The sequence below is a fragment of the Lepisma saccharinum genome, chromosome 28 (assembly GCF_977018435.1).
Source record: "Lepisma saccharinum chromosome 28, izLepSacc3.1, whole genome shotgun sequence".
Classification (NCBI taxonomy): Eukaryota; Metazoa; Arthropoda; class Insecta; order Zygentoma; family Lepismatidae; genus Lepisma; species Lepisma saccharinum.
The window spans coordinates 30,191,301-30,211,371 of NC_139256.1; the positions used below are offsets into that span (position 1 = coordinate 30,191,301).

Below are 20,071 nucleotides of genomic sequence, written 5' to 3' on the forward strand. Positions count from 1 at the left end.
TAAGTAGAGATGAGGGGGTGAAGAAAAGAAAGGTGCAAGGAATCTAGGACAATTGCGATGCCCGACAATTGCGATGCCGGACAATTGCGATGATTTTGACAGTGAAGGTTATTTTACAAATTAATGGTAGGACAAATGCGACGATAAGGATGACTAACCCACAGGCGCACCTAACCTAACCTAACCTACAACTGGTTGTAATGCAAGTACGTTTACAAGCTACCTTGTCGGTCTCAAGTCTGGAGAAAGTGTGAGAGGAATCAGTGTTCTATTCGAAAATATCAATATTTCACATAATTATCTTGTAAGTTTCTCATACTGCCCGGGTAAGCTAGGGTTAACCTCGATATAAAGCCACTTGGGTTTTGTGTACACGATTGAAAACTGACACCTAATTACTAGATTCATTGTAAACAGGAGAATCATATATTTACAAGGAAATAGATTGTCAATTTTTAGGAGACAAATGCAAAATATTATATTAAAATTACTAAAGACAGATATTTGTGTAACATAAAAATGAATAGGTGTAATACATTTTCTCACTTAAATACATTTCCCAAGCTGCCCCGTTTAAGAGTTGGTTTTACTGAATTTTATCGTTTATCAAGTAAACCTTTTTTGCCTCTTCAAAAACAGTTCACCGGTTCTGTTTTATCACGCAAAAATGCATATGCCGCCAAAGAAACGATGAAATGAGCTAAATTTTTCACTGCTATGAATCTCTGACTTCGAAACATAATTGTTATTCTTATTAGCTAACAATAAAAAGTTCATGAAATGTTTTAAGTATGTATTGAAAAGGCTCTTGGAACATACTGTCAGGTTTACAATAGTCAAAAGGAGTCAATATCCTTTTCTTGGAGAGAGAGATGTTTGAATATTTTGGGGAGGAAATCAAGCCTTCCCAAACCTTAATTAAGCTTGTATTTCAATATACCTTATTAGGTTAGGATTAGATAAGATAAATCACAGTGTAATTATGCTTGAAAATTTTTTATTCAGATTGATCCCATTGTAAGCAATAACAGCTAACACTAGACATGTATTTGGAAAAGGCGAAACGTCATATTTTCAGGCTCTTCCGGATTTGTTATGTGATCTGTAAAATAGAAAGTTGTATTGGGTTATAGCCTACATATTTTCATCAAATCACCTATAATTTATATCGTTAAACGCAGCTACTAACTTAAGAGACTTTGTTAACTTATTCTTAGTTTCATCGTACCACCTACATATCAATTATAACACCATTAACACCTTGTTTCCATGATTATGAAAAACTAAATATGCTGACCAAGGCAGTAATTTATTTTATTAAAAACATAAACTAAACGTAACGTTTCAACCTTCTAGCAAGGTCATCTTCAGACTCTGTATCAAGTACAAAAGTCAAGATACAGAGTCTGAAGAAGACCTTGCTAGAAGGTTGAAACGTTACGTTTAGTTTATGTTTTTAATAAAATAAATTACTGCCTTGGTCAGCATACTTAGTTTTTCATAACTACATATCAAGTCAAACGTAGCTAACATTAGAAGAGATTTCACAGATTTTTTGACTGTTAATCACTAATTGAAAAATATAGTGTATTAAAATATGTCTTATATCTTATACTATACATATTGTTGTAATCCCGTCTTACCTGGGATCTGAGGTCACAGGGATGCTTCAATAATACATTTTAGGTAGAGCTTAATTGTACTTGTCAGTTGAACTTGCTCCGATTAAGAGGGAAGAGATATGGAAGGTTGAATTTTAAAGGTTATTTACGCTTGTTCATACCTGGTAGGCGAGTGATGTTCTTGTCCAGATGCTTCTTGCAGACCGAATTCTGACTGATGCCAAGGTTCGATACCGTGACCCTTGGCTCACTGATTCGAGCGATCCCGCGCGACTCGCTGCATGCTTATTAAGCCGTAACTTCGTGCACCGTCGTCTAATTCTGTAAGTTGTAATGTGTCGTAGAGTAATCCAAGTGTAATCAGAGAATAATGAGAGTTTGATGAGACAAATGAGACAATTGAGAGCCAAATGAGCCAAATGAGCGCGAGCTCGGGGAGTGAGCTCCATTTTATAATCTTAGGCTTCGAAAGGTTATTACACCTTTCGAACACGCTGGATCTTGTTTAGATCCACGCATTTGCCTTTCAGTCATTGCTTCACGGAACTTACAAAGTTTGCGCATTCTTGGGATCGCCCGCTGGTCGGACAATTCCAGGAAATAAACAAGCGTAAATATTCTCTTGACAAGGTTTTCTCGTATTCGTAATCTCCATATCTCTACAACATAGTGGGTAGCTTACTCGGCTACTTCATAAGAGATAATGTGAAGCAATTATTTTTTACGACAGGTAACAAGAATATAGACAACATCCATATCAAAATAGACGATGCTATTGACTTTAAATGGCGACTTTCGTTGCCGAGTCTTACTTCCCATTGCAGTTTTTGAGAATTTGTGAGAATTTATGTGTGTTGGGTGTTTGCGTGCATGTCAGTTTCTTGCCACTGTAAGGATCCACTCACAATTCCATGCATTCTTAAAATTAAAGCTGACCGTATTAGCACAACACTGAACTTAGATTCTATTTGTTAGAAAATCTAATCGCATGAAAACTGATGTTAAGAAAAGTGATATTACCTTTATTCTGGTTGCGTCTGTGGAAAGAATAAATAGAATAGAAATATTATAACCATACATATTTTTTGTTAACAGACAAAAAATGACAAGCAATTTAAGTCTCACATAAGGTGCTAACTGATAAAATAAAAGGAAGCTTTCACATCACCCGTTAGTGGGCAATCGCCCGTACGAGGGCAAATTTCGTCACTATTTTTCAGGTGCATACACGTATACCTCTCATGAAGTTAACTTAAATATAGGATGTCACATGAAAATGTATACACACGTTAACAGGAATATGAGAATCAAGTGTCCATGGCATTTTGAAGCATTGACATTAGAATAGTTACATTCCAAGAAAAATCGATGCTCCGGAACGGCAGAGTGCAGGTTTTTGATTGGTACTTGGGAAAATATGCCGCACAGAAGGATTGGATGAAGATATTTCAGAATACCTTCCGCATTCACCAGACCTCGCGCCACTAGACTTTTCGCATGGTGATGCATAAAAGATAAAGTTGACTACAAAATCGGCAAGAGTCGACGATGAAGGCAGCCATTAAACGGGAATGTGTCTAAATACCGAACGAAATGATTCTTGACGTTTGCGATTCCATTGTTTCGGGTTTCTAGCAGTGCCTGGACCACAACGGTCATCGGTTTGAAAATTTTGACGTTTGACAAAGAAAATTATTCATGTCGGTAGATTATTTAAAATTTTGAAAATGAACTGTACCTTAATAAGCACTGACGTTATAAATTCTTATATTTGTTCTTTTTATATCTCTGAAACCATCTATACTAAAGAACTACATTTTATGAACTTTGCCGTCTTCCTATTTGACCTGTTAAATAATCCAGTCAATAAAAATATACTTACATAGAAAAATCTGTTTTTGACATACTTAAATCGTAATCTGCTTTTGCGTAATTTCTCAGCAATATAGACAATCATAGTTCTTGATACATTTAGCACCTGATATAGTATAAATCAAAATCTAGTTAGTGTTGGCCTGTGAGCATCTGGTACATGTAAGCAAATATTGGGTGTGTAAAGGATGGCCTTCTTGTGAAACAGTAAAAAGTCAAACTTATTTCCTCGTAACATTAGCTGTAAGTGCTTCTTGCAGGCTAATAAGGCTGTGGCGTGTGGGCCTATGCCTCCTACAATCCTCTGTAAGGTTCGTGAAGCTTTGAGCTTCAATCAGTGGATTTTAGTCCTCATAGACATATAGTGATTGTAGTAAAAATAAGGCTCGTATAACTCCTGGTATTAAGTCAATCACTCAAGAAAGCCAGTGATACTTGAAAAGTGCCCTGAATAAAAGGCTATAAGGGTAAATATTTCTTCTATAGGCCGTCCAGCGAAAAGAATAGACTGTTGCTTCAAATGGGCTTTTACTTTCCCTGCCTCCCTCCCCTTTTGAAATTTTGTTTTCACTACTGAACGCAAAGATGAACACATTTGCTTTTCTTTCGAATGTAAAACGCTATTCTGGAGCTGGTTAAGTTTTCAGACCAGCAAAACTTCCTTCCAGCAGCGCGTGTTTTTAACGGCGAGCCCAGCGTTGTCGGCTGCTTTCCATCCCACCCCTTCAGCCAGTACCGCGGTAGACAAAATTTCTCGGAAGGGGAGGGTGACTGACCGTTGGTTTTGACGAGGATTGACTGTGGCGTGTCAGTGCGTTGGGTTCTGTTGTGTTGTGCTGTAAAAAACCGTTGGTTTTAATAGTGAAATATGAGCGAAAGTAGTGTAAAGAAGTGAAGTCGTGGTGAGGTTCTCAAAAGTAAAGAAAGGAGCGAAAGCAACGGGAGTTTCACGGGCTACTGTGTTTAAGTCGGGGTGAGGTTTCTCAAGGTCCTCTTGATACACCAGATCAGTAACGCACCAGGAAAAGAACGCCACTTACAAGTAGAAATGTAAAATATAATGATTTTGTCACGAGTGCTGTGCGACGTCAAGTTCACAAATTCCTTTTTTTTTTTTTTCAGAAACAAACCCCCAACACTTAAATCGGTTCTTGCTGCTGTTAATTCAGACTCCACATTACCGAACTTTAAAATATCAACGTTGCATGTCTTTCTCAAAGAACTTGGCTTCTCGTATGAGAAAAGGGGCAACAAATCCATGTTAATGGAAAGAGAAGATTTAACTTCTCTTCGTCATAAATACTTAAGAGAAATTAGGAAGTTTAGACGAGTTTAATAACAGCTAACCGTGAACTTATTTCTTCAATGTGTACGTACCCGCAATTCAAGTGCCACGCACATTTGTTTGGTGTTGTACTTTCACTGCCACCTGCGGCAAGCGGCAACGCTGTTCTCATATACCCAACAGTCTATTCTTTTTGCCGGACGACCTTTAGCATGGTAAAAAAAAAATTGGCAACTAAACCTAAGGGTCATATAGTCGAGTGTGAGATTCGTTTAGTCATGTGATTTGTTAAATGATCATACAGAAAGAAAAAAAAAACAATGTTGGTAAGCGTCCAGTTATGGACCCCTCGTTAAAGGGATTTCAGTCTTTATAGACACACAATAATTTTCGTTACAGTAAAAGCTTGGCCTCGTATAAGGGCAAATAGTCTAAATGTTAAACATTTCGTGAACTTTACCCAGTAAGTCTTAGCTAAAAATACAATAACAGCGTTAACGACATAACATTAAGCAAGCAGTGATATTCTAGTGGCACATAATAAAACTGAAATGTAGTTTTAAATACTCTGACATAAGGTTGTGGGTTATATGAGAAAAAAAATGTCAAGCCTTATCTCCTGCATAAATAGGCTCCAGAAATCACTAAGCCTCAATAAAATGGAAACATGGAGTAAAAAGACTTGGAGCCTGGTGCTGATCACATCATTTGAAAAACATGCAAAAATAAAAATATATGGAGCCCTACCTCATACATTTAGGAAACTTTACCAACTCTAACAGTAAAAAAATACCGTTGAAACTCTAAAATAAACAAACTTTTTCACGTAGTATGCATAACCTGACTTAAATAAATATAGAAATACAAACCCAAGAATAGCATAGTGGAAATATGAAATAACTTTTTAGTCAAAACTACTTTCTCTTGAGTGTTTAGAAATGATATAGAAAACCAAACTCTAAGTTAAAAATTAGTGAATATGGGATACAAAACGCAATAAATAAAAAAAAAACACTTGTAAAATATAAAGTAAAACTTGAGATAACACCCTTTGTGCGTCCAAAAAATTATATAACATCTTACCTGAATGGGTTAAATTGTGTTATTTGAATAAAAATTACGATAAACTTGTCAAATAACAAAACAAAACTTGACAAGACACACGTTTAAATCATGTTATTTTGCTAAAAATAAGCCTAAACTTGTCAAATAAACAGACAAAACTAGACAAGACACACTTTGTGTGTCGAAAATGTAATAAAAAAACTCTCTCTTGAATAGACTAAATCGGCTTACGTAGGCAAAAAAAAAAATAATCCGGTAAAACTTGGAAAAAGTAATTTTTGTTTCCAAAATATTACAAAAAGTCATGCTAGAATCGTTTAAATTGTGTTATTTGAGTAACAATACATAAAAACTTGTAAAATAAAATAAAGGTTTGGTAAAAAGTAACTCAATATTGTATTAAAAATCACACAGTAACAGAAATTCACCAGTTAAACAAACATCCTGTTGGATATAAACCAATGATCAAAGGGCTCGAGGTTCAACACCCCGTGGTAAAAATAAATAGTGAAAACTTTAAGTACATAAACTTGTAAAATAATAAGTTCAAAGTTGTAAAAAATTCTTTGCGAGTCTAAAATATAATAAAAATTGTTGCCTGAATAGATGAAATTGTGTTATTTTGGTAAAAATAAGCTTAAACTTGTAAAATAATAAGTTAAAAAGTTGAAAAATGTCTTGGCGAGTCTAAAATATAACAAAAAAAAGTTGCCTGGATAGATGAAATTGTGTTATTTTGGTAAAAATAAGCATAAACGTGTAAAATAATAAGTTAAAAGTTGAAAAAATGTCTGTGAGTTTAAAATATGTAGAATTAAAAATGTTACCTAAATAGATGTAATTGTGCTGTTTGAGTAAAAATACATAAAAGTGGTAAAATATTTCACAAAGTCAAAGTTTGTTAAATAATAAACTCAATATTATGTTAAAACCACGCATTAACATACATTTAGTAACTAACTTAATAATCAAAGGGTCCGAGGTTCGACACCCCGTGATAAAAGCAAATAGTAGTGAAAATTTTAGACCAGTCCCAGATAGCTTTCCCTTCTTCCTCGTTTAGATAAAACGCTTAAGTTTCGTTCTCCTTGTTCAGGGTAAAATTCTCGCTCCAATCTAATTGGGTATCCAAAAATCCTTTTTTCTTGTGATCTGGGTAACCTTGGGCTACTTTGACAGAAACATGTTCTAACATGCAAGCATTCTACCCTAACCCCCATGCTTCAGCATCCAATGCCCTGGGGGAAACCCTGAGCGGAATATTAATTGACGTCGGAAACCGGTTCTATAAGCGAGGAGCAGTTTCAAAGATTTTACCTTGACCGCACATCCTTTATTGTCTTCTTCATTCCTCCCCTTGTCCTGTGCTACAGTGTTGCATACCTTTCCCCTGTTCTTGCGTTCTAGTTGACCTTGGAGAAAACCGCTTCACAAAATCTACCGACGCGTTTCCTAATTGGTCAATCGGGTTTCTTTGTTCTGACGTTCTGACGTCATTTGACCTTAACCGCACATTCCGAAATTCCTTTCTCGTCTCCCTGTGTTCAGTTCACCGTCTCCTGTCTAGCGTCTCGGATCAACTTCTATCATACCATATAACATTATTCCTTAGTACACTATAATTATTACCGTTACATATCGTGGGTTCCAGTACCCGGATCATCCAAAATCATAAATAGACCTTTACCATTTCCCATTACCACCATCCATGGCGTTTCATAAACCGTGAAATCTTATTTTCAATATTATAAACATTAATTATTATCGTTTTATACGTTACGTACTTTACAGTAATAAACATAAAATCATATGCATAACATTTAGTAACACTAATTACCTTCTATATACACATTTTTCATAAAATGAAAAATTAAAAATTCATGAAAGGTATAAATATGCAAATGCATAAATATAAATTTTTCTAATGATATGTAAATTTATTCTAAATACATGCAAGTTAATTCTAAATACACGCAAATCAATTGTGAATATTAAACACCAACAGTCCTTGGCGGGGATGACATCTACTAAGCCCGTGCACTAAGCTATAAAAGTTGTAGTCGTAATAGTACTAGAAGAGATGAACAAGAAGAAGGAACTTTCGGAACGAACTTCCCATACAGATATAAATTAAATTAAAAATCTATTTAAAAATCAAGATAAGAGCTTTCTTGAAATAGTACTTACGAATCCACTCTTGCTACCAATGCATTGCATTAAATCATGAGATCCTTGGCAATCAACAGCTGAAAGTATTTTTTAAAAAATCGAAAATTATAAATTTAGTTGATGTAAGTTAACATATAGTATTTATTTTTATATAGAGAAGTATTATTATGTATTGCTAGTGGATCACACTTATTGAAACAAGTGAAGGACGAAACAACGACTCAAACAGTTTCTTCTGAACGTGGTTTCATATCTTGTAGTCACAGTCATGTCGCTAGCCAGCGTTAGTGTACTAGTTTTGAAAGATGGCTGCTGGTGTTATAAAAAAGCCTTTCTCCGTGTTGGAATTTCACGTTCTTTATGTGCAATGTAAACTTCGTGCATCGCATAAGCAGTTCGAACAAAATATTTTGGCTCTGTGCAAGGGAAAAATCGGGATAGGTTTTTGATTGATTGATTGATTTGGTATTTTAGGTCTACTTTGTGCACAGTAAGGCTAATCGGGACTGGACCTACAGTTTAAAGTGGGATATGAACCACTATGTGACTTCACCGAGTATCGAACCCAAGATTACAAGGCGACGACGCTACCTCTACGCCATCGGGGATGAAAAAATCGGGATAGGAAGTGAAATGTGCGTCGTTCCACTCGCAGTGCAGATATTGAACGTTTCTGTTAGAGGAAAATATATTGGAGTCCTTATTTAGTCCAGTTAAGACCAGTAGTTCACATGCAATACACCTTGTAATGCAAAGAACACTATGCAACACACTGTAAATATGCTTAGCATTAAAAAAAGAAAGAAGTCTTAATATCTGATCAATCATCAATCTTTTTAAAATATGCTAATTAACAATCAATGTCACATAACAATCATATTTATTTGTAAAGATAATAACTTGAAATCAACTTATACAATTCAAATCAAATAAGTTTGCTATAAGTAGTTTATTTAGTACAATAATTAAAGTAATAACAAGACTCAGGAAGATGGCGTGCATTCAAGCACTGCAAGCAATACTTACAAATAAGGAATAAAACTAGCGAAGTGCTTTGACAACAGCGCACGCGCTAACCCTACCCGAATCGTAGTTACAGCCAGCATATTCCAGGGTTTAACGCACATCACTGTTGCGTCGAGTAGCGTCAGCGCGTGTGGTGTTGCCACAGTAAAAGCACATCGCTATTCCGTTGAATATTCATCTGTACGAAATCGATTTCGGAATGTGAATTTACAGTGCAAAGAGCTTCAAAACAAGGTTAAAATCTTATTTGTAACACTACTCAGTGTTTCACAAAAGTGATGATACTTTTTTGTAACCCATTAAAACAATCTGAAAATTCACAATTCTATTTAGAACATTCCTGCTTTCACCGTATTTAATTTTCGTCACGATCGGTCCATAAGAGAGCGGTCGTTTGAACAACATAGTGACCGAGACTCACGGCGATAAAACATTGAACGCATAACCGAAAAGATTCGATTGCCATTGGTTAAGGTAGAATAGAGAAAGCTAAATTTTGATCTAACTTGTTATGTATTACCATTGGGTAATTTTTAATTGGAATCCAAACTCGAGTATCCATAATTTTTAATCCGATAGTAAGCACCAGTTTTAGCTGGCTGAAAAATAAAATCCTGTGAACGTTACAAGCCCTGAACATGTGCTGTGGCGATAAAGAAAACATAGTATTCACATAGGAACAACGTATTCTAACATTATGTGCGCTGCGTCGCCAAAGGTCCCGGGTTCGAATCCCGCTCGGGCATGGTTGTTTGTGAATGTCCATTCATCAATTTCATCATTTCATCACTCATCCCCATCTTCGCAAATTAGCCAAGAGGCACAAAACGCGACGTAAAATAAAATAAATCAAATAAAAATAATCAAATCTAACATTATGTCTTTGGGGGAAAGGAAACGCCGCTTAACTCACGTTTGTAGAGTTCCTTGCATACATTAACAGCAGTTTCAAACTCAGCTTTCTTTCCCATCTTTTCGGCAAGACTGCAACCCATCTTCTTCAACATCTCATCATCCAATTCTCCGTTTTTAAACTGAAAAGAAATATCCAAGAGATGTAAAATAATTTCTCTTGTAGTGGGTTATTACAAGCATAAAAACAGAGTTTTTCATTGTGACGTTTCTGGAGAATACACGCTCCCTCCAGCAGACATTTTTTTTTTGATTAAAGATATAGTTATAACAATGATTATTTTTTTAAACAAAACAAGAATCAGTTATACAATGGATGTTGTCAATATTACATTGTTGTAATATAGCAACCTAACTGTGAAAACAAGCAGTCTGTTTTATTTTTATTTCCAATAAAAAATTTGATCACATTATTTTTTATTTAAAAATTATGAATCCGAAATATCATCAGCAAATTCAAAATCATCGTTACTTTCACAGAGTTTCTTTATGTTTTCTGTTACATTAAATTTTTACTCCACTTGTGATTGATTGATTGATTGATTTAGTTTATTTTACTTCGCGTTTTGTGCCTCTTGGCTAATTTGCGAAGATGGGGATGAGTAATGAAATGATGAAATTGATGAATAGACATTCACAAACAAACATGCCCGAGCGGGATTCGAACCCCGGGACATTTGGCGTCGCAGCGCACATTTTATGTGAGAATCCCTTGTGGAATGGAATCAAAAGAAAGTTATTTTCAACACATTTCTAATCTTTTTCCGTATTTCTCTTTTCCTTTAGTTTTCTTGTGATTTGTTTTTTGATTTGGTTTATTCTGTTAGTGTGAAAGACATTTTCTTTTGCTATAATAATAAGATTTTTCTCCTTCATTTTTTATATCTTTTTACAAGAGAAAAAAGAAATAGGGACAAAGATGAGAAATCTGTTGAAAATAAATCTGTTTGCATTGCATTCCACTAGGGATTCTCACAAAATTGCAAAACGTTTTAGAAGATCTAATTTCAAAATCGTTTCTAGATCACCAAGAAGTTTGGAATGTACCTTTAATGAATACAAAATTAGGAAATCTCTACCAGATATGGAAACCACAGGAATATATAATATAAGTTGTTCATGTTCAAAGGATTATGTAGAACAAACAGCAAGGAAAATGGCAATAAGATGGCACGAACACCATTTGGACATTATAAATTTAAATCCAAGAACAGCTTTGTCAGCTCACATCATTGAAGAGAAGCATTCAATTAGAAAGAGAAGGGTTTTAAAAAGAGTGACGGTAAACATGGATTTGAATGTCTGGGAAGCTTCGATCATTGCAGAACACTGGAATAAATTAAATAATGAAAATGGTAACATAGACCCACTATGGAGTTTTCCTTTTCACAAGTGGAGTAAGCCACTATCTTTAAAATTTAATGTAACGGAAAACATCAAGAAACTCTGTGAAAGAAACGATAATTTTGAATTGCCTGATGATATTTGGGATTCATAATTTTTAAATAAAAAATAATGTGATCAAAAGTTTTATAGGAAATCAAAATAAAACAGACTGCTTGTTTTCACAGTTAGGTTGCTATATTACAACAATGTAACATTGTATAACTAATCCTTGTTTTGTGTAAAAAAAAGTAAACATTGTTATAACTATTTTAATCAAACTAAAAATAAATGTCCGATGAAGGGAGCGTGTGTTCTGCTGAAACGTCAAAACGAGAAACTGTTTTTATGCTTGTAATAACCGTAGACCACAAGAGAAATAATTCTACAATGCAAGAAATGCATACATACAAGAAAAATGATGTGAAATAAGTTGTAACAATTCACTGATTGATTTCCACACCTACATATTACCAGTGGCGGTAGGCGGCAACTATGATGATGATCAAGAAATCGAAAAACAAAACAAAACAAAAAAAAAAACCTCCACAATGTCGCCCCTCCCGCCCCCTCCTTGAGGTAGCGCCACTGGCCAAGATGTTTATTTTCGTTTGGTAACGTGGAAAACAGTGTGTGTGTTCAAGTAATAACGTACTAATCCGATTCATCTTCACTCACTAACCTATCTTTATACACTACTTTATACTTTATGTACTCCCTAAAAATATAACAATTACAAGAGGAAAGGAAAAACAACTCCTATCACCTTCTCCTCCCCCATGCACACGTATTCTAACTGGATATCGAAAATATCTTTGTTATGAAAAGAAATTGTCGAAATGCCAAAGGAAACTCGCATCATCATAGGATTTTTTACTTTTATATTTTAAAGAAAGTCTGGATGGCCCTCTTGGTGCATCTATCTATTATCAAGAATGTTCATTTAACTTTTGAAAAATACTAGTTTCGTTTCTCCAAACGTAGGCAGAAATTACTTCCCGTCTTACAAACCAGTCGTATTTAGCAACTTTTCTCTGAAGGTGGCAACTGTGTCAACACTGCGAAAGTTCCCTCGCCTTGCCAGGTGAAGACGAGCACTGTTTTTTATTGGCTATCCCCGCCCCCTGTCACTTTGTTCTCGGCTCATGGTGGAAATGTTCCTCGCTCAGACTTCTTCAACCCTCTGCACGTGTGTCAACTTGGTTAGGCCAGCTCTTGGGCGGCACGGACTCTTGCCTCTCGAGGGTACGAACGAAACAGCTGGCGATGGAGTGAGGAGGTTGGGGCGGTCGTCACGTCAGCTTAACCGATTGCAAGATTTGGAATCTCCTTGTCTTTAAACTATCAATGTATTAATTTAACAATACTTGGTATGCGTTTCTTCTGAGGGTAGTGCCATGGCACAGCGGCTCTACCCCTTGAGCCGCCGCTGCATATTACTACAGCCTCGTATTCAAAGGAGTTTTGGGTTCGATTCTACGTGGAGTCATATTGCACAGTGGATCAGAGTCTACTTTAAACTGTAAAAAACAGTTCTGATTAATCTGATTCCACAAAACATATTAGATTGGAGGCACATGTCACAGTGGATCGAATTCTACTTTAAACTGTAGGCCCAGTCCAAATTAGCCTTTCTGTGCATAAAGTGAACTTAAAATAACAATTCAAATTCTAAGATTTGGATCTCCACTAAAATCCACAGGCAATGGAAACCGTAAGAAACAACAGCAGGAAAGTGAACACTAAGAAACAATAAATAAACACTGAAAGAGAAAAATAGTAACATTTTATAGTAATAATACATTTTATTTATTAAGCGGGCGAGTTTCCGCTTAGGGCTGTTCTATCACTTAACCCTTGTCAATGCAATGTTACTTACATAAATGATAAACTGTATATGAAGCAGTAAGCTACATGTAAAACTCATATAAAGAGAAGAAAGAAATGCTTGAAGAAGATAATAAATAGACACTAAAAAAGAATAAACAGGATAAACAGAGGGGTTCATTTGTAAGTATTCCGAGGATAGTAAAATTTAAGTACTTGTATTATTAATAATAACTAATAGTAAACTGATTAACAATTACAATTACAATCTTTAAACAGGTTCGATTTAATATTTCTAAACATCAACGTGAACGAACAATATTGACAATTACAATATTATTATTATTTTCCATTATGTACATTTAGATTTTAGTTTTAATTTTTTTTCTAATTATGCATCAAAGTTGTGCATTTGAATTATTTCTTTAAAATTTATACAAGTTATTGCCATTATATTTTAACGTAACGAATTCTGATATAGTTATTCTAACGATATGAATAAAATAAAATAATTATACATGAAGAACATATATACACAAAGGAGTTTTGGGTTCGATGTCTGTGGATAATTTCTAAACTATAACTTATATTTCAAAAATATTTCAAACATTAGTGATTTGATCAAATGATATGCGATTATTCAATTAATGCAAAACCCTCCCCGTACGTACGCCCATGACTGCATCTGTGAATGCCATTTCTGTAGCTAAAACATCTATCTAAATATGAATTTTCAACTGATTATTCCGTAACCAATATTTACTACTTTTCAATACTTGGCTTTCGCTCCAAGTTGGAAATGTGTGGGAGTATTACCACAAAATGCTTGGAATTGTGTGTATTGTAGGTGATTTTGTTGTCTTTTAAATTCTTAAATTAACTCAAATTTTAATACTATAAAAGTTAACCAACATCATATAAAGACGATCAGATATAGAATGAAAAAGATACATACGATTTCATTAGCTTCCATCATACATTTGCCGAAACACTGCAAGACAGAGCAAACGACATTAGTCACCAACATAACCATATTTATTATTATTTATGATCTTATTATCATTTGGACATATGTCAACTACAAAGACTACAGGGTGTACCAAAAGTCGCATTATCCCCCTTTAAATTGTAGACAAACCTGCAAAATGTTATTTTAACAGCATGCGTGTGATGAGAGGTTGGTATACCATTAAATCAGACCAATGACCACCATTTACTCCAGAGGATCTGTGTGCACACCGCCATTTTCATGGCACAGTATTATTCGCCTTCAGGTGCGATGTGAAATCCACCGTAATATGGCTGGCGGGAGGGAAGCGAACGCACTGCGAACAGCTTCTTGAAGTTCCTCAGTTGTCTGATAACGATTATGGGCGACTTTCTGTTTGATGTGCCCCCATAGCGCATTATCACAAGATGTCAGATTTGGACTTTGGGGTGGCCATTTTAGAGGTGCTGGTAAATTTGGCGATCCTCGTCCAATCCATTTGTCTCTGAACACATCATTGAGGTGTTCTCTTAAAATCGCCACCTGAAATCTAGATCTGACATCTTATGTTACTGAGGATTTCACATCGCACCTGGAGGCGAATAATACTGTGCTATGAAAATGGCGGTGTCCACACAGATCCTTTGGAGTAAATGGTGGACATTGGTCTGATTTAATGGTATACCATCCTCTCATCATACGCATGCTGCGAAAATAACATTTTGCAGGTTTGTCTACAATTCAAGGGGTGGGGGGGGGGGGTAATGGGACTTTTGGTACACCCTGTAGGAAACGTGATGTAAAGATTGAAATGAAAACTGAAATACTCAGCTTTCTTTAGCAAACCTTAGCATTTTCTGAATTTGGTATAGACATAGTGTCACTATTTTCTACCTGAATCTTTGTAATGGTTTAAGATGCAATAATTATACACACGTTTTTTTTTCTATTTTTATACAGAACATTTTTATTGTTTTCGCACTTCTTTTGATTCATTGTTTAGAGTCTATGATCTGTCGAAAGTCCTTGTACCTGCAGTAATGTTAAGTTTAGTCTGAATCAATATCACATAGTTTACAATCTTAATCTATCATAATCTCAAGTCAGTTTGTATGGCTTTCTTAACGATGCTTTTGTAAAGAGTTGTGTATCATGTCTGTCTATTGTATCGCGTTTGTCCATTTTATTTTCATGTACATTGACGTAAGTAGGCTTTGTGCGCTATTTTCTTGCATAATAAACATAGTGAATGAGACTAATGTTGGCATAAATGAGTTTTATCAATATTTTACCTTCATCTTTTCGGTAGCCGGCTCCTTGTTTGCCTGGTATTTCTGGATATCGTCTGTAAAAATGTTAAAAAAAAAACAATGTACAGTCACATGCTGTTATGCTATGCACACAGAATTTTTAGAAACATAATTATGTATTTCGAAGAAGCAAGAGTATAGATGTTATTTCGAGCTCATTGAATTCTTTCCAAGTTTTTGTTTTCTGATTTGGAAAGGGTATTAACATTTTTGAAACAGTGTTAATTTCCCTGTATAGTCTACATATTATGTAGACGTAGTTGCGACAGTCCATTCCTTTTAATCCATGACATTTTCTCATTGTAGTCGGGACGTGAAAATGTTTCGTCTTGTTGTTGTTATTGTTTTTGTTGTTGTTAGCAGGTGTTCATGATTCCAATCCCGGCCTGGGCATGGGTATTATTTGTAGTGCCCCTTCATCAATTTCATCATATCATCAATCACGCTCATCTTCGCGATTAGCCAAAAGTGGCATAAAAGCGAAGTAAAATAAAGGAATCCAATCAATCAATCAATTGATAGCAACTTTACTGAGATATTGAGAATATATTGTTTATTTATTACTTCCTATTATTTCATAATATATTAAGTTACGAAAAACTGCTCTTTTTCTCTCAGTTCATGTAAAATTCACTAACAGGTTTTCAAAGCATTCTCTATTTACTTGGGATCTTTTTCAAGTATACGATACTGCATCCCAAACTTTAGAGCAAACGCAGTAACGCCTGATCTTTTAGATCCGTAATTGTAATTGGCTTCTTAATACAGACTAGTTATTTTAAATAGCATCAAAGATAACACTGGGGAACAAAAAAAAATATTTTATTTTGTGGCATAAAGTTTAATAACAGTTTCAACACACAAAACAGCTGTGATTGCCAATTGTATGATTGGTTCAGTTGAATTGACTCCAGTTTAAAAAGTAAACACACCATGGAAAATGTAGGACGTAAAATTACTCCACGCTTTTCTCGGTAATATCAAAATTTGAAATTCCCATTAAGAAACTTATTAATATATTTTTAAATTGTTGCTAGGCAACTTATGAAGCACTGCTAGGCAATATATCTCCTATGTTTGTGGGATAGTCGTGCTAGAGAAAAGCATTGGACGATAAAAGTTTGGCCCCCAAGGAAAAATATTAGTGGGGAATGCTAATATCATTCATGAACCACTGATAGATAGGGACAAAATCATCCTTCCGCCACTGCATATTAAACTTGGGTTGATAAAACAGTTTGTCAAGGCCTTAGATACAAGTGTTGATTGTTTCAAATATATATGCCACACTTTTCCAGGATTAAGTATAGAAAAAATGAAGGCAGGAATCTTTGACGGACCACAAATTCGTACACTTATAAATGATGCCAATTTTACAACTTACATGTCTTACATCGAATCTGAGGCCTGGCTGAGCTTTGTGTCCGTCGTCAAAAACTTTTGGGGGAATCACAGAGCAAAAAACTAACGCGATATAGTTGGAAATATGTTGAAAAATTTTTAGAAATTGGGAGCTAATATGAGTGTGAAGATACATTTTCTACATAGCTACATTGACAGATTCCCTGAGAACCTTGGTGATTTTAGTGAAGAACAGGTAGAAAGGTTCCATCAGGATATAAGGATAATGGAAGAAAGGTACCAGGGACGGTGGGATCGCCACATGATGGCCGACTACTGTTGGAGCTTACAGAGGGATTGTCCTAAAAAGCAATACAGCAGGAAATCGTATAGAAAACGTTTCACATAGTTTGTTACTTCATTGTGTACATATTTTCTTAATTATTATGATCATAGGCCTATATAAATTTATTTTTATAATAATGATTGTAATCACAAAAAGAAATATTAAATTGTCGTTGGAAATTCATTTATATGTATGTCTTATGTTTCCACCATTTTGATTTAGTTGCATTTATTTCATAAATTAGAGCCAATTCAGGAAATATATTATTATATCATTATTCAGCAGCATGAAATCGCCCTAAATTAGTTCTCAAACACTGTGCCGCAATTTCACTGTTCCCCAGTGTAATCAATTACATGTGTCAAATTAGCCCATCTTAGAGGCCATAGGCCCGATGTATCTGCTTATTGAATATATTTAATTTTCAAAGTAAAATACGTGTATGATGATTTTGTTACATTGCTACAACTTAGCATAATTAGATCTCTTACTTGCTCTTAAGAATTTCTTAAAAATTACTCATGAATTTTTCAAAACATCTTAATTACTTTTTCCTCCCTCGTAACTTGTAATTATGAGTAGACTTATTTGTGTTAATTTCTTTATAGTTTATACTAATCTTTTTGGAATCTCCTTACCCATTGTCACTTCTCCATATGTTGAGTTTTGACATTTGGGTAACCCTTTCTTCATAAACTCCATCATCTGAAAGAAGAGAAGAAGTATCCCATGATTTTTAGGTAATTTCACATGTAGTGCCGCGAATTTAATGTGTTTTAGAGATAATTGCGAATGTATGGTTGCCACTGACTTGATTGTCTGTACACTTCGTACGCTTGTCTCCTTGAACACTCCAAGGGTTCTTTGTTTAAAACTGAACACTGCGAAACATGTAACTTACATACAATACAATAGTCTTTGGTAATAAGAGCTACAGTAACGTCTAGTGAGGTGAACCTTTCAATTCTTTTATTCGTTACTAAGTAAGACTAGGACACCTCACATACACACAACATACGATGTGTACAAACAAGTCAGTGGGGGATCATAACCATGCATTCGCAATTATCTCGCTATCCCGTGTTTACAGAGACTTTTTTGCTTCTACTATCGCATGCTTTTCACCGTTTCAGTTTGCGCTATCACTTCTGCTACATCCTGTATATCAAGTACAGGGCACAAGATTTATCGTGATGCAATTACTGCCAAAGAATGATATGTCGTCTGTAGTTAACAAATACATGTTTCTTTTCCTCACGCTACTCCCCGATTGCAAGAGAGAGTCTAAGCGAGTGGCTAATTGAAAACACGCAGTATTCCGAGGCCAGTTCCACCTCTGCAAACAGAAAACGGCTTCCTCCTTCCTGTTTTCCATTCTACGCTTTGCTGCTACACGAAATTTCCCTTGGTGCAGGGAAATCTAAGTCCAGTTTTAGGTAAAAAGTGAGATTGTATGAAAAATATGGAAATTGCCTGAAATCTGAAGTTGTCAGACTTCTGTTTTTGTTTTCTGTAGTTGCATGCCTGCATTGGGGTTTTGTTTTTATTACAGTAACCCCCCGAGTTACGTAAGTAATGCGTTCCGTAAACCTTTAAGTAAGTTCAATTTTACGTAAGTCGAATTCGTAAATTGCTTAAGTATAACTTCGTAAGAAACGGCAATATTTATTATCGTATATATATATATATATATATATATATATTATTTACACACTATTATTTTATAAATGAAAAATCATGCAGCAGTATTTACTCGGATATAAGCTAATAAAAGTATGAATAATATATAAAATAATATAAAAACAAACTGACATCCATTGCAGTATGCAGTATGCGGATGTCAAACACGCAAAAGACGTAACTGCGGATTTACGTAAGTCTGTACATGTAATTAATATACATGGGGTGATTACATTCATATTCATATAATAAGTAAGAATTGTTGCTGTAAACCTAGTCAAATTTTCAGAATGCGTCACTGGTTCAAATTTCCCTGACAAACAAAACGGCGAGCTCTGATTGGCAGACAGCAAAGGACCAGCGCTCCTCTCAGCGGGTGGGAGTACTCACGTGATAGCTGCCAAGGTTTTCCAGCAGACGACAGACCACCGAGTGACGAGAGCGGTACCAGGCTAAAACTATTGAGAAATGTATTTGCTACTAAACAACCGACATTGAGAATCAAAGGAAACAAAGAAATTAAATACAGATTATCGTAATAGGTTCCCCTGGTATGAGAAAAGTAGCAAGCCAAAAGCAATAACCTCCTTCGTCGGCCGTTACTCTCTCAAGCATTCAAAGAATGCTAAGTCAGTATCAAATCTATCTTCCTGGTTGATTGAAAGTAAGTTGCTGATCAACGGGTATTGGGGAGCAATAACCAGGTGGTGGAAGAAAGAATAAGTTAGAGTGTAACGGGCGACTTGGGGTCTTTTGCTTTGGTACGAGGAAGGAGAAAGATCGGGGAGCTTGAGCGAGTCTGCATAGAGCACTTCTAGGAGTTTTCTGCGAGGATTTCTTCATCATCGAATAGACAGGTAATATCCTTCTCTAACCATGCTGATCTAAACTGGAAGATATAAACCCAAATTCTTAGTGTTGTACCATTTCAAGTGTGAAAGTAACCTCTCGCCTATTACCATCAAGTTATCTGCCAAAGGGCGAGTGCTCACCAGGGAGGATGAATGATTAAGCTAGCTACATCACCCAAGCATAATGGTTAGGATTCTGGTAAGATCCCAACGAGCAACAGTTCGTTACGTTATAAAGAAGAACCAATCAGGAATGTCAAGAACGCCACAATGAATTCATTCTCACCATTTTTTGTTGTTTTTGGTATGGTTGTTCTCGTAGCATTTTATACTTTATATACATAGGCGTGTGCAGACTGTGGTGTTAAGGGATGTAACCCTTGTCTTGAATCGA

The 20,071-nt window shown here is 35.4% G+C and overlaps 1 protein-coding gene across 2 annotated transcripts in view; it reads right to left on the reverse strand.

Annotated features, from left to right (window-relative positions):
- Positions 1–980: 980 nt before the first annotated feature.
- Positions 981–20,071, reverse strand: part of LOC145980679 (general odorant-binding protein 56h-like) — a 29,912-nt gene continuing 10,821 nt past the window's right edge. The window contains exons 2-8 of one of the 2 annotated variants that reach the window (XM_083113736.1): positions 17,785–17,851; positions 15,442–15,494; positions 14,117–14,152; positions 9,953–10,073; positions 8,032–8,090; positions 2,643–2,659; positions 981–1,102 (exon numbers count right to left, since the gene is read on the reverse strand). In XM_083113736.1, the coding sequence (XP_082969862.1) occupies positions 2,645–2,659; positions 8,032–8,090; positions 9,953–10,073; positions 14,117–14,152; positions 15,442–15,494; positions 17,785–17,851 (351 nt within the window). In that variant the 3' untranslated portion in view covers positions 981–1,102; positions 2,643–2,644. The remainder of the gene's footprint in view (positions 1,103–2,642; positions 2,660–8,031; positions 8,091–9,952; positions 10,074–14,116; positions 14,153–15,441; positions 15,495–17,784; positions 17,852–20,071) is intronic. The other variant, XM_083113737.1, reaches the window with a different exon arrangement.